At 44.5% G+C, this 14,912-nt stretch overlaps 1 protein-coding gene across 7 annotated transcripts in view; it reads right to left on the bottom strand.

The window, feature by feature from the left end:
- The window catches only part of MYLK (myosin light chain kinase), a 271,416-nt gene that overhangs the window by 166,512 nt on the left and 89,992 nt on the right, over positions 1-14,912 (bottom strand). For all 7 annotated transcript variants that reach the window (XM_032629951.1, XM_032629944.1, XM_032629948.1 and 4 more), the window contains one exon: positions 11,715-11,882. In XM_032629951.1, the coding sequence (XP_032485842.1) occupies positions 11,715-11,879 (165 nt within the window). In that variant the 5' untranslated portion in view covers positions 11,880-11,882. The remainder of the gene's footprint in view (positions 1-11,714; positions 11,883-14,912) is intronic.

Below are 14,912 nucleotides of genomic sequence, written 5' to 3'. Positions count from 1 at the left end.
TGCAAGTCCTAGCCACGGCAATCAGAGAAGAAAATGGAATCCAAATTGGAAAAGAAGAAGTCAAACTGTCACTGTTTGCAGATGACATGATACTATACACAGAGAATCCTAAAGATGCCACCAGAAAACTACTAGAGCTGATCAATGAATTTGGTAAAGTTGCAGGATACAAAATTAATGCACAGAAATCTCTTGCATTCGTATACACTAATGATGAAAAATCTGAAAGAGAGGAAACACTCCCATTTACCACTGGAACAAAAAGAAACACTCCCATTTACCACTGGAACAAAAAGAATAAAATAACTAGAAATAAACCTACCTAAGGAAGTAAAAGACCTATACTCAGAAAACTATAAGACACTGATGAAAGAAATCAAAGATGACACAGATGAAGAGATACACCATTTTCTTGGATTGGAAGGACCAATATTGTGAAAATGACTGTACTACCCGAAGCAATCTACAGATTCAATGAAATCCCTATCAAATTACCAATGGCATTTTTTAAAACTGAACTAGAACAAAAAAATCTTAAAATTTATATGGAGACACAAAAGACCCCAAATAGCCAAAGCAGTCTTGAGGGAAAAAAATGGAGCTGGAGGAATCAGACTCCCTGACTTCAGACTATACTACAAAGCTACAGTAATCAAGACAATATGGTACTGGTACAAAAACAGAAATATAGATCAATGGAACAGGATAGAAAGCCCAGAGATAAACCCATGCACCTATGGTCAACTAATCTATGAGAAAGGAGGCAAGGATATACAATGCAGAAAAGACAGCCCCTTCAATAAGTGGTGCTGGGAAAACTGGACAGCTACACGTAAAACAATGAAATTAGAACACTCCCTAACACCATACACTAAAATAAACTTAAAATGGACTAGAGACTTAAATGTAAGACCGGACACTATAAAACTCTTAGGGGAAAACATAGAAAGAACACTCTTTGACATAAATCACAGCAAGATCTTTTTTGATCCACCTCCTAGAGTAATGGAAATAAAAACAAAAATAAACAAATGGGACCTAGTGAAACTTAAAAGCTTTTAAAAAGCAAAGGAAACTACAAGCAAGATGAAGAGACAACCCTCAGATTGAGAGAAAATATTTTCAAATGAAGCAATGGACAAAGGATTAATCTGCAAAATATATAAACAGCTCATGCAGCTCAATATTAAAAAAAAACAAACAACCCAATCCAAAAATGGGCAGAAGACCTAAATAGACATTTTCCAAAGAAGACATACAGATAGCCAAGAAGCACATGAAAAGCTGCTCAACATCACTAATTATTAGAGAAATGCAAATCAAAACTACAATGAGGTATCACCTCACACCAGTTAGAATGGGCATCATCAGAAAATCTACAAACAACAAATGTTGGAGAGGGTGTGGAGAAAAGGGAACCCTCTTGCACTCTTGGTGGGAATGTAAATTGATACAGCCACTATGGAAAATGGTATGGAGGTTCCTTAAGAAACTAAAAATAGACTTATCATATGACCCAGCAATCCCACTACTGGGCATATACCCAGAGAAAACCATAATTCAAAAAGACACATGCACCCCAATGTTCATTGCAGCACTATTTACAGTAGCCAGGTCACGGAAGCAACCTAAATGCTCACTGACAGATGAATGTATAAAGAAGATGTGGTACATATATACAATGGAATATTACTCAGCCATAAAAAGGAACGAAATTGGGTCATTTGTACAGATGTGGATGGATCTAGAGACTGTCATACAGAGTGAAGTAAGTCAGAAAGAGATAAACAAATACCGTATATTAACACATATATGTGGAACCTAGAAAAATGGTTCAGATGAACCAGTTTGCAGGACAGAAATTGAAACACAGATGTAGAGAACAAACATATGGACACCAAAGGGGGGAAAGCGGCGGGGGGTGGTGGTGGTGGTGGGATGAATTGGGAGATTGGGATTGACATACATACACTAATATGTATAAAATGGATAACTAATGAGAACCTGCTGTATAAAAACAAACTAACAAAAAAAAACTGGCAAGAGACGCTTGCCCATGTGTTGGGAGATGACTGGGAATCGGAGTAGGTTGGGACTATAGCAACCTGGCAAAGACATGCTTAGATGTAGGGGTAGTACCCACTGACCAAGTGTTGCCAGATCTTATTTTTTGAGAAAAGTCATTCAGAAATGAATTGTATGTGTAAGTTTTCCATTTGTAAATCTTAGCTCAAATGTTTTGAGAACACTGCTGACCAAACATAAAATGTCTGTGTACCAAATATGGCTGATGAGCTGACCATTTTTTACCTCTTTCATTATGGTTTTAAGTCATATACTCAAGCCTCTATTATTTGATCCATCTGTTTTAGATGGTATCTCCTCACTTCCCACCATGTAAGATGAGGACAATAGTGCCCTTGTAGTTTTCTCTTCCTCTCTTTCCCTCCTCTACCTTACTATTCATCATTCCTTTACTTTTGGCTTGTCAAAGCTTACAGAGTTTACCTTCTGTTCTGTAACTCTAACTAACACTTTAGAGCTTTGTCTATAGATTGACTTTTAAAAAAAGAACAGGGACTTCCCTGGTGGTGCAGTGTTTAAGAATCTGCCTGCCAATGCAGGGGACACGGGTTCAATCCTTGGTCCAGGAAGATCCCACATGCCGTGGAGCAACTAAGCCCATGGGCCACAACTACTGAGCCTGCGTGCCACAACCACTGAGCCCATGTGCCACAACTATTGAAGCCTGTGAGCCTAGAGCCCGTGCTCCGCAACGAGAAGCCACTGTGATGAGAAACCTGCACACCTCAATGAAGAGTAGTCCCCTCTCGCTGCAACTAGAGAAAGCCCGTGCACAGCAACAGAGACACAATGCAGCCAAAAATAAATTAATTAATTAATACAACTTTTAAAAAATGTATAAAAAAGAACAATTTTCTTGATAGCAATATTATATTGTATAAATATTTTCTTCAAACATCTGGTGGCCATGAGTTAACTATTCACAATCTATGATTGAAGAACTAGTTCCTAAATGGAGGTTTTCCATCACTGTGTGCAGTCCTGTCACCCTGAATGAGGGGCTTGACTGCAAGCTTCGTGTCCCTGAGTGGGGCACGTCTACTGGTGGGCTTCACTTAGAGTGTCTGGGCATGGAGCAGCTGGACAGAAACTGGACAGTCAACACATTTCACCTGGTGGCAAAGTAAAAAAGACTTTCTTTGGAGATACTGATTAATATCCACACCAAGAGCTTCAGTTTTCTCCATAGAGATATTAAGTAAACATCCTTTAATCACCCCAATTTCTGCCCTACAGCCCACTGCTAGTCTCCAAATCCTTTCATCTCAAATATGTGGCTCTCACTTATATGTTATGGTGGGTAGCGCTGATGTATCCGTCCATGCAAACCCACGGAAATCCCTCATCCACTAATTCCCCTCTCCTGTTCTCAGAGCAACTCTGAATTAATTCTTTTTAACCCTTTACGTTCATTTCAATGGCACATTTGGAGGGAGGAGGAGTTAATAAATCTGTTCAGTCTGGCATTTTGAATCAGAGTGGCCACCAACTTCTGACAACTGTACTTTCAGCATGACTTGACCTGTCATTTCCCATTCTGCTGCTTTTCCTTTAAATACTTCAGGAACCAGCCTCCTTGTCATGAGAATTTCTGAGCCACCTGGAACAGACAGCTATTGAAATTTTGAGGAGCACATTCAAGCTTTCTGGGATACCAAGATTACTACTCTTCAACAAAAATGGAAAACAAAGATTTGTTCATCAAGGGTTTACATTTTTCTTTGAATGATTTTATGCCCTAAGGAAATTATCAAGAATTTAATGTCTTATTTCTATTGTGAATGGAACAGCCATTGTCAATATATCTTCTAGCTGTGGATCTCTAGTACGTGGGGACTGAATTAAATGCAAGAGTGGCCTTGATCAGCCCTCTCTGACAGCACTTTCTGTGATGATAGACATGTTCAATAATCTGCGCTGCCCAACATGGTAGCTATCAGCCACACGTGGATACTGAGCGCTGAAAATGTGGCTAGCATGGCTGAAGAACTGAATTTTTAATTTTATTTAATTTTAATTCATTTAACCTAAATTTAAGCAGCCGTATGTGGCTAATCGCTATCCTACTGGACAACGCAGCTCTAGACCTCAAACAACTCGTTCGCATTGAGGAAGCAAAAGACAATAAACAGTAACTGATAAAGCTGCACATTAATAAAAGAAAAAATGAGTCAGATAAGTAAGTATTCTAGGAATTCAGAGGAGGGAGCAATTGAGGGTTGGAAAGTTCAGGATTAGCTCAGATCTACCTATAAGGTAGATCTATGTGCTATTGTTAAAAAAAAAAGAAAAAAGGTCAAAAGATGTTAAGCGAGAAGAGCAAGGTGCAGATCAGTATATGTACATGGGTCCATTTGTATATGTAAAAGCATATACAGATTTACGCCTATATTTGCATAGAATATTTCCGGACGGATACCCAAATTGTTAATGGTGGCTACCTCTGGAGAGTAGAAGTACAGGTCAAGGGCAAGCAACATTTTTACTTTGCTGGAATTTTTGTTTTAAAAAAAGTTTAACATTTAAATCATTTTTTTCTTTATAATAAAATTATAGGCACAGAGATAATTAATGAATAATACGTTTTTAAAAGGCCAAAGTAGTCAACTCTTTCCTGCGGTTATTACTCATGAATGATTTTATGTGATTATTGGGAATCTTCCACATCCTATTACCATGGCTCCTCTGTCCTCTACTAAAATGCTTTAAAGAGAAGACATACTTAAGGAAAGTAGCCTGAAGGAGGTAGGGTTTAAATAGGACCTTGATGCTGGCTAAGATGCAGTGGGAGAAGGAAGGGCATTCTTGTTAAAGGCATGGCCTCAGGTAAAGAAGGGAGCAGAGAGTAGGATGGGGGAAGGGGAGACAAGACCCTAAGAAGCATGGGACCAAAGCCCTATGGGCTTGACTGCCAGGAGGTCTCGAGTCAGACCCTACCAACCTGGTTCTCAAGGGAACCAAACACTTACAGAGCACCCATCATGTGGCAGGCATTGTGCTACTCCTGGGACACAAAGATGAATAAGAAACAGTTACTGAGTTCAAGGAACCAGATGAGACCTGTAAAAGGGACGGCATCAATAGTGTGAGGAACACAAGATGTGGACGCTAAAGTACTGCCTCCTTCACTTTCTGACATAATCTTGGCAAGGTTTGTAATTACTCTGAGCCCCTGGGTTCTTCCTCTATAAAAAATGGGGATATGAGGGCATTATGCTAAGTGAAATAAGTCAGACAGAGAAAGACAAATACGGCATGATATCCCTTATATGTAGAATCTAAAAAATACAACAAACTAGTGAATATAAAACAAGAAGCAGACTCACAGACACAGGGAACAAACTAGTGGCTACCAGCGGGGAGGGCGGGGAGGGGCACTGCAGGGGTGGGGCGTGGGAGGTACAAACTACTGGCTGTAAGATAGGTTTAAGGATGTATTGAACAACATGGGGACTACAGCCAATATTTTGCAATAACTGTAAATGGAGTATAACCTTTAAAAATTGTATTAAAATTTTTTTTAACTTTTAAAAATGGGTATAAAGCTACTTTACCATGAGGACAAAATGACGAAGACCATATGCCTGGCGCCAGTAGGCCTCTCACACTCTGCCCCCACTCCCAATCGATAGGGAAGATAAAATGCTTTCCTTGTTTACCCTTTCTCCGCAAAGGTGATACCAGAACAAAGTACCGTTGTGTGGGTGAGCGGGGCTGGAGTGAGCCATAGGGATCAAGGGAGGAAGAGGGGTCAGGGCTGGAGAGCTTGGAGCTGATTGGAAGGGCCTTGTGGGCAGCGCTGAGGAACCTCATCCCAGGTTCGAGGACTGAGGTAGGCAGGTGACATAGTCAGACCTGCATTGTCGGAAGGACCAACTGGAAGGACAGAAGTCAGGAAGCAAGAAACCAGTTTTCAAGCCACTGCAAACCTCATCTTAATCTCCTCTAAATTCCTATAGTACAAACTATTTAATTGAACTATTTCAAGCATCTAATTATACTGTCATATCCTACTGTTTTATACTGTTTTATAGGTACACGTTTATTCTCAAGAACCACATCATTAAGACTTCTGAGGACAGAGAATTCCCTGATGGTCCAGTGGCTGGGACTCGGCACTTTCACTGCCGGGGCCCGGGTTCGATCCCTCGTTGGGGGCAGTGGGGACTAAGATCCCACAAGTCATGGCCAAAAACAAGACTTCTGAGGGCAGAAAGCAGACCAGACGCTTCCTTCAAACTTCTCCAAGTGGTTGAGCGCTTCTGAGATAGAAGCGAACTGGGCAGTTAGTGGGGGAAGGATACCAATGTTGGTTAAAGTGGAAATTGAGTTATTCTCGCTTTCATGGGTCAGGCCTTCCCTGTTCCGTTCCTCCACCTTCCACGCCTTAAACATAAACATGTCTTAATGAGGCCAGGCTAGCCCGTTGTGAAGCCCCCTTCAGTGAACGCTGAGCCCCTCAGTCTGGACTGAAACCTCATTTGGGTTGTACTTCAAGAGGCACTGAAGTATCAGCTCGTTTCATTCACAGCACAGCCAGGGCCTATCACTATGCTTGCTTTTTCTGATAAGAATGAATTCCAGGGCAGAAGGGAGGAAATCTCCAGTAATTTTAGTATTTTTCCTACCATCTCGCTCCTTTCACACTTGACTCCACGTTGGGGGAAGCAGCCCGTCAGCCGCCCTCGGGGGCAACAGAGCAGCTGGAGGCATTTCAGTCAGCCCTTGACATGTGCGGGCCTCTGCTATCTGTCCGTGGAGGCCCCCAGCACCCTGGGCCCGGCAACACTCACACTCATAGTCCATCCTATGCTGTCAGGGTCCTGCTATACCCGTGGGCGGACAACAGATCCCCACATCTGAGTTCCATCTACCTTCTTATCCCCCCAAGCAAACAGCTGCCCCTTGACCATCTCACTCAGGCCTAGGTAAGTCTTCTCATGGGAGTAGGCCCACCCAGGCCTTAGAAGTGGGCTCAGGGCCCCTTGGTAGAGAATTCCAGGGTCCTGGGTGCTCAGAACATGGCAGATGGTGTGGCTCCACTGGGTATATCCCTTGAGCAGAGAGATCCCCTGCTCTTGGGCAAGGGTGCAGCCAGATGAAGGAACAGGGGTTTCTAGAATGTGGGCTCAGGTTGCCTGGGTCTAAAGGTGGTACTGATGAGACATAGATCCAGAGTTGTATGAGTTCTGGTAACTATAATCTCCTTAAGCTGGCAGAGGAAAAAAAAAAAAAGGTGGGGCAGGGTAGGTAGCTTTGCCCTAATCAGTAGACCCTGATCAAATAGTAGTTTTCTGTAATGACATTAAATCACCACTTAGCGCCATATGGTTGACTCTCTCTCATAGACCCTAGACCCTGTTGGTTCAAGCCAGATGGCCACAGCCAGGGAGGAACAAATTCCTCTAGAATGCTTTAACTGCATGGCCACATTCAACTCAAGCACTCCCCTCACTGTTGGTAGATTTGGTAAAGGTCTGAAAGGGTTTTTTAGTCCTTCTCTGTGTTATGTCTTTTCCCCTGTTATTCCCATCATTTAAAGAGATGATATCTCCACATGCATCTCATTAGGTGTTGTTTATCAGTTAGGAACACTTTCTATAAAACTTCCTGTGTGAATAACCACAGCCAAAGATCCTATCTAGGAAACTCTCTAAGCCTTAGGACTTCTGTCTCTTAGCTGCTGGTCTTTATGCTCCCTCCACAGCTGTACCCGCCCCCAACCCCCTATGCCCACCCCAACCAATCCTTTGTATTCTGGCTTGTTCCCTCATGGTTTTAACATGGCTGCCTGAGCACCAGCCATCAAATCTGCATTCAAGGCAGGAAGCAGGGGAGGGGTGGAATATGAGAGAACCAGTGACTTTTGGTTTGTTTCTTTTTTTGCGGTACGCGGGCCTCTCACTGTTGTGGCCTCTCCCGTTGCGGAGCACAGGCTCCGGACGCGCAGGCTCAGCGGCCATGGCTCACGGACCCAGCCGCTCAGAGGCATGTGAGATCTTCCCAGACCGGGGCACGAACCCGTGTCCCCTGCATCAGCAGGCGGACTCTCAACCACTGTGCCACCAGGGAAGCCCTTGTTTTGTTTTAATCAGAAAAGCAAATGCTTTCCTAGGAATACACTAGCTGACTTCGGCCAAATGTGTCACTGAGCAACTCTTAGCTGCAAAGGAAAACTTCGCAATGACCTCTAGAATGGAAAAGGGAAGGGCAAAGAGGGTTTGTCGTGGGTTACACGTTGGTCCAAAGTATCTGCCACAAAGTGGAAAAACCCTAAAGGATGTGACGGACTGAGACCCACAATGCTGAACATCTCAGTTTGGAGCTTCTCAGAAAAAGACAAGAACCACAAGGGGCACCTGTGGTCCTGTCTTAGGGTCACCAAGTCTTTTCGCTAGAAAAGAGGAAGGCGGGGAGGAAGGGGTTCATTAAGTCTTTGGCCTAAAAATAGGATAAAGAGAGGGGGGGTGGGCAACAGTTTTTACCTCTTTCAGGAATAAAACCAGAAAACACAATGTTGAACCAATTTCTGATTACCAGCTTCAGAAGGCAGTAGGAAAAAACCTTTATAACTTCCTCACATCTGTGCGGTTCATTGTGTTTCTACAGTTATGGGAGGATCCCGTGCCCTCTGAAGAAGAAGCTGGGACATCCTAGTACCCTCCACACCCAGGCTTTAGGGCTTGAGCTGGTAGTGGCAACTTTTTAGAGGGGTGTAGGGGGAGAGGAAAGCAGACAGAGGCCCTGAGGGCTGCTGCAAGGAAGAGAAGGGTTCCTGCTGGCTGCGATGGGTGCCAGCCTGGGCCTAAGAAGTAGCTTGAAGGCTTATTTTAAAAGTCGCTCAGTTGTAAGAGATTCTGCAAGAGCCCAGTGACTGGAGAGCTGAGGTTCTGAGGTCGCTGTGAAACTGACACCAGGACTGGCTGGTGCAGAATGAGCCTCTAGAACAGGGTGTGTCCCAGGGCCTGGACAGAGGGGTCAGCTGCAGGACAGGTCAAGTGGCCACAGCAGAGCAGGTTAACATGCCCTAGAGGCAGAGAACCCCTGGCTGTGATCAGGGGATGACCGTTTGGCGCTCGGTCTTTTAAAACTAGAAACTCCTGCTCTAAGCTCGTGTCACGCAGGTCACCACCACCCTACCCTTCCCTTCTCTGAGGGGGCCAGGCCAGGAACACCCGCTACTCATCTGCATCTCTGTATCCAAACAAAAATTCCTCATTCTGGAGTCGCTTGGCATGGCCCTTCCCCGATGCAAGGTGTTCCTTTGCTTCAGTGATAATACACACTCACAGCATGCTGGCTTACAGAGCGCTTTCTAAGACAGCCCCCTCCCTCTGTGTTTCTCTCTGCAAGTTCTGAGATGGAGCCAGACATTCCACCTAACACCTCTCTGGAATTGTCTTCCTTCTGTGTCCACTATACACCAGCATGCTCTCAAGGTGCTGTTCTGGGTTAATTCCAGGAAGCTGGTGAGTGGTAACAGAGCTCCGAAGGCTGACCTCTAAGGAACACATCCCCTTTGACCTATAGCCCACATGTAATATACAAAGTCAACTATTTCCTCAATATAAGTAAAATAAAATGTTCACATACAGAATGCTCTACTTTAAGAATACTGCAGTCAGCATTGTGAATGCATGAAGTGCCATTGAATTGTTTAAGACAGTTAAATTTAGGTATATGAATGTCACCTCCTTAAAAAAAATACTGTTATTACTATACTTCTTGACTTTATGAACTGCTTTGACCATTTTCTTCTTCAACTCGCTTTCTTTTTACATCCCTGCAGGCCAGAAAATATAGAAACAATTAGTTATTTCTTCTCAGATAAGGAAACTGAGGTCCAGAGAAGGTCTGACCTGCCAACTAGAGGATAACTGAGCAACAGAGATCTCCAGTGTGTGGACTCCTGGGCCAGTGTTCATTCTACAAAGGTTCCAGGGCAAACAGCCCAAAGGTTCCGCTCCTTCATGACCTCCAAAGTCAGCAAAGGAAGCAAGGCCTCTTCATCTGTAGAAGCTAAGTCACCTCTTACTCTCTGAATTTGAGGGAGGAGTTCATCTCTGACAAGCAATAGGGCAGGAGGGTGAGTGTGGATCAGTTTTGCTAAGCCATTTTTCACAAGTTCACTTTGAATTTTTTAAGTGTAAGTCCAGTGTTTTATAACATATTCACGAAGTTGTGCAACCACCACCACTACCTAATTTCAGAACAGTCATCATCCCCAAAATGAATGCTGCACCGCTCAGCGGTCACTCCCCACTCCTCCCCGCTAGCCCTCAACCACACTCATCTACTGTTAGTCGCTATACTTTTGCCTGTTCTGGACATTTCAGATACGTGCAGTCATTCAATATAGGTGGCCTGCTGTGTCTGGCTTCTTTCATTTAGCATGTTTTCAGTGTTCATCCATGTTGTCGTGTACATCAGTACTTCACTCCCATTTCTAAATCCCCAGGGACTCTTCCCGTTGCTTCTTTCCTGCCAGCGGTGGGGATGTGGGGATGGAGGGACCACAGTCAGGGCAACAGAAAAAAGCCCTCATCCTGGTAGAGCCCAGAGAGAAGAAACAGACCCCTCAGCAGCATCACCAACATTCCCCTTCTTCAAGTAAAACATATGACGAGGTACGTCAGATCCACCAGCAAAGAGTTAACTACACAGGCCTGTGCAGAGCACATAGCCCCTGAATACACTCCAGAGGACCACGCAGCCAAACGTGCCACTTAAACAGAGGCAAGGCCCAGTGTCATCCAGGAAGAGTGATGCTCTTGACTCCTTCATTCCACAAGCTTTCAGGTCCCTGCTCTTAACTTGTAGACTCATAGCACAACCTCATCACCTCATCACCTCAGCTGTCTTCTGCTCGGATCAAAGCCTTCTAGCTGCTAAAGCATTTCCTGGGGGAGATCGTCCGTGTTTAATCCAGGACAAATATTACTTGCAAACCCCTGACTTCCATGTGCATCTCTGCATCAAGCTGATGATCTGACTCCCTGGCGGCCTGAGCCAGCAGCTTACTAAAAGTCTCTCCAGTGGGGCATAACCTCGATATTCTTACAGCTATTTTTCCCATCTTCCTCTTCTCCTTTCTAGTACAAGGTGGACGAGGAATTATCATTGCCTGCTTGCAGAGGAAGAAATGGAGGCCCAGTAAGGGCAAGAGACCAGTACCCATTAGCAAAAGGTGACAGAACTGAGATAAGGGGTCCTAGCTCCCACCCCACTGCTCTGGATGTACCATGTGGATACACGAGAGGGTGAGTTAACCAAACACTCCTTCTAGGTAGGAAGTGAGAGAAAAGTGAGAGTTCTCAATTGTCAGATTTGAGACTTCCTGCCACCAGCCCCCCTCTTCTTCTCCTAGAATCAGGTGCACGAACCCAAAACACAACTTGCATTAATAGCAAAACATCGGCGTCCCTCCCCACCCCCAAATTCTCCAGCACGGCCCAAAGTTAACCATAAACAAAAGAAATAGGGCCAGTGGGCGTATATCCACTTTACTTGTGAGTCCAAAAGGAAAGCAGGCTTTCTGGCAGGTCAGCCTGCCGAGGAGAAGGCTGAAGCAGAAGCAACCACCCTGCTCCACATCCCCTGCAAGCCGCCCACCCAGCCTCACTCCTTACCCTCCCTTCAAACTTGGCGGTGGCCCCTTCTTTGATGCAGAGGTTCCGAGGGGGCAAAATGAAAGCAGGGGCCTCGGTCAGGGGCATGGAGACGACTCTCGAGGGATCCACAGTGAGGGAGGTTTTGGAAACGTGTGTCGAGGCAGCCAGCTTCACATCCCCCATGGCCTGCAAACAGGAAGATAGATCAGGTCAGACGAGACAAAGTACAGCCCGTCCTCCCTGCAGGCGGCCGACGTGCCCAGGGTGCTGGTTGGGGCCGCAGCGTCGTGGGCTTTACAGGGAGCCCCACTGGGTCAGGGGCTGCCTGGAGCTCCTCCCTGGGAATGAGAGTCCCTGTGTTCCCTACACGCAAAGCTGCAGGGGTGAAGCCCAGTCTGCCCCAGACACCAGCTCCCAGGGCCACGTCCTGGTCTCCCCAAAACCCCGTGGAGAACTTCCAGGAAGGGGGCAGCTAGAGCAGGAACAGAGAAATCAGATGTTTCTCGGCGATTTTACAATGGATATCTGAAGTCACACTTAAGTCACTCAACCTTCAGAATCTATATCCGTGTTAGGCACTCAAGGTGAAAGTAAAAGCTGCTTTTGCCTGAACTGTGAGGGCTCTTGGGCTAAAGAAAAATGGGATCCACTGTCCAAGAAAGAAAAGAGTTTAGGGTTAATACGGCAAGGATCCCAGGTGAGGTGAGGTGAGGTGAGAGTGCGGGGTTGAAAGCAGGGAAGGAAGCAAGGCTAGGGAGGACCCTAGCCACTTCTGGGGACCAGAGTGTGAAAAAGCTTCAAAAGCCACAGAACGTCAGAGAAGGGAGCATTTTAAGGTTATCCAGGCTCACTCCTCCATTTATAACTGAGGCCCAGAGAAGGTAAGTCACTCACTCAAAGAGACAAAGCAAAATGATGGCATCACTGGCAAGTAAACCTCAGGCTCCTGACTCCTGGTCCAGGGCCCCGTTGGGACTAGACAAGATGTCTATGGGGGCTGGCAGGTTGATTGGAACGAAGGGATTTCCTTAGGATTAATTCTAGAAGTGGAATTAGTAACAGGTATGAATCAGTTCCTGGTTGCAAATTACAGAAATGGACTCTGGCTCTCATAAATGGAGAAGGGATCTGTTGGAAAGACAGGGAGTAGGGAAGCTATCAAAGTCCACAGGGAAGGCTGGAGAACCAGGCTGGGAAAACAGGCAGCAATCGAGAGAAGCCAGGTTGTCAGAACCTAGCCAAGGTCACTGGACACCCGTTGCCACCCCCTGGAATATGTCCCAAGTATCCCTGCTCCAGATTTCAAGTCCAGGTAGGAGCCTCACCAGGCTGGGACGGTTCCAGCTTGGGGACCACATCCTACTCAGCATGGAATCCACGGTACCTGGCCTATCACAGCCCTGCAACAAACGTCTGCTAAACTGAAGAGGAAGAGTATTTCCAGTTTTTATTTTTCTGTTCATTTTCTTGGGACCGTCAGTCACAAGCCTATGTTCCATGCCAAGTGGGGTGAGCTGACAGAAATGAACAGTGATAATCTGGGCATGTAATTAGTTTGTTTAAATTTAATAACATCTAACAAAACTAAAATGGAGGTTACAAGTTAAAGTAACAAAGACCTAGGTTTGTTTGTAACAGGGCACATCCCCTGCTTGACAAAGCCAGCTTTCTCTTTCACTGATGAGGTATTAGCTTTGCAAACAAAATCCTTTCCAAATGATAAGACTCACAGGTTCACTGTAGTAAGTAACAATAAAAACCAAATTTATGTAGCACTTACTATATACCAGGAACTATTCTAAACACTTTACAAATAACAGCTCAATTGCTCCTCACATCAACACTGTGAGACAGATGATCTCATCATCCCCATTTTATGGATTAGAAACCGAGGCTCACTGAGATTCAGTCATTTGCCCAGGGTCAGAGTATTTAGTAGGGGGCAGAACTGGCATTTGATCCCAGGTGTCTGGCATCAAAGCTCCTATTCTTAACCACTGGACCCTCTTTTTTTTTTTTAATTAATTAATTTATTTATTTTTGGCTGCGCTGGGTCTTTGTTGCTGCATGCGGGCTTTCTCTAGTTGCAGCAAGCAGGGGCTACTCTTCGTTGCAGTGTGCGGGCTTCTCACTGCAGCTCTTGTTGCAGAGCACAGGCTCTAGGTACATGGGCTTCAGTAGTTGTGGCACGTGGGCTCAGTAGTTGTGGTGCACAGGCTTAGTTGCTCCTCGGCATGTGGGATCTTCCCGGACCAGGGCTCGAACCCATGTCCCCTGCATTGGCAGGCGGATTCTTAATCACTACGCCACCAGGGGAGTCCCCCACTGGACCCTCTTGCTTCCTATTAGCAGTCAGAGTTGGCTGGTGGGAAGGGGGCCTGAGGTTGGGGTCATAAGCAAGAAAACTGACAGCTGCTACCACACACACATAACACTGAGATCTTCCGTATGACACAGCATACCAACGACAACATTAAAAGGCATTTGATGATCTGGGATAAAATGTCTGCAACAAGAATGAAGGACTAGGATATTTTAAATATAAGAAAACAGCCTGACAGGTAATGGGTAGAGCTATCACTTGGACGGTTCACAGAAGATAGACAAATGACCACAACACAAACGGAAGCTGCCTAGCCTCAATCAGAATCCAAGAGTGCAAATTAACGACAAGTTATTTAAAAAAACTAACCAAATGACATTTAAAAAGAAAGATAACATACAATACCAGTGAGACTCTGGGTACTCATACCCTTCTGAGGAGTATAAACTGAAGCAATAATTCTAGAAAGCAATTTGTCAAAAGGATTCTGAAAAAAATGTCCATCACTTTCCCCAGTAATCCTACATTTAGAAATGTATTATTGGGAAAGAATCAGAGATAGAGCCCCAAATTTATCTATGAGAATGCTAATCACATTACTTACAGGAAAATAAACAGAAAAATAATCCAGTTAAATAGAAAAAAAAAAAAACCAGTTAAATATCCAACAGTGAGAATTGGTTAAATACAGTAGAATATCAGGCAGTTATATGAATGTATATTTACAAGGAAAATAATAATAGGAATTTAATGATATAGAAATTTTAAACTAAAAATAAGTTTCATTATGGAAAATTTCAAACAGAAAAGTAGAAAGAATGATAAAATGAGCACCTCAAATACCTATCACCTAGATTCAACAGTTAACATTTTGCCATATTTATATCATTGTT

The sequence above is a fragment of the Phocoena sinus genome, chromosome 4, assembly GCF_008692025.1.
Source record: "Phocoena sinus isolate mPhoSin1 chromosome 4, mPhoSin1.pri, whole genome shotgun sequence".
Taxonomy (NCBI): domain Eukaryota; kingdom Metazoa; phylum Chordata; class Mammalia; order Artiodactyla; family Phocoenidae; genus Phocoena; species Phocoena sinus.
Note: the sequence above shows the minus strand (reverse complement) of the source record. Positions and strands in the feature narration are given on the sequence as shown.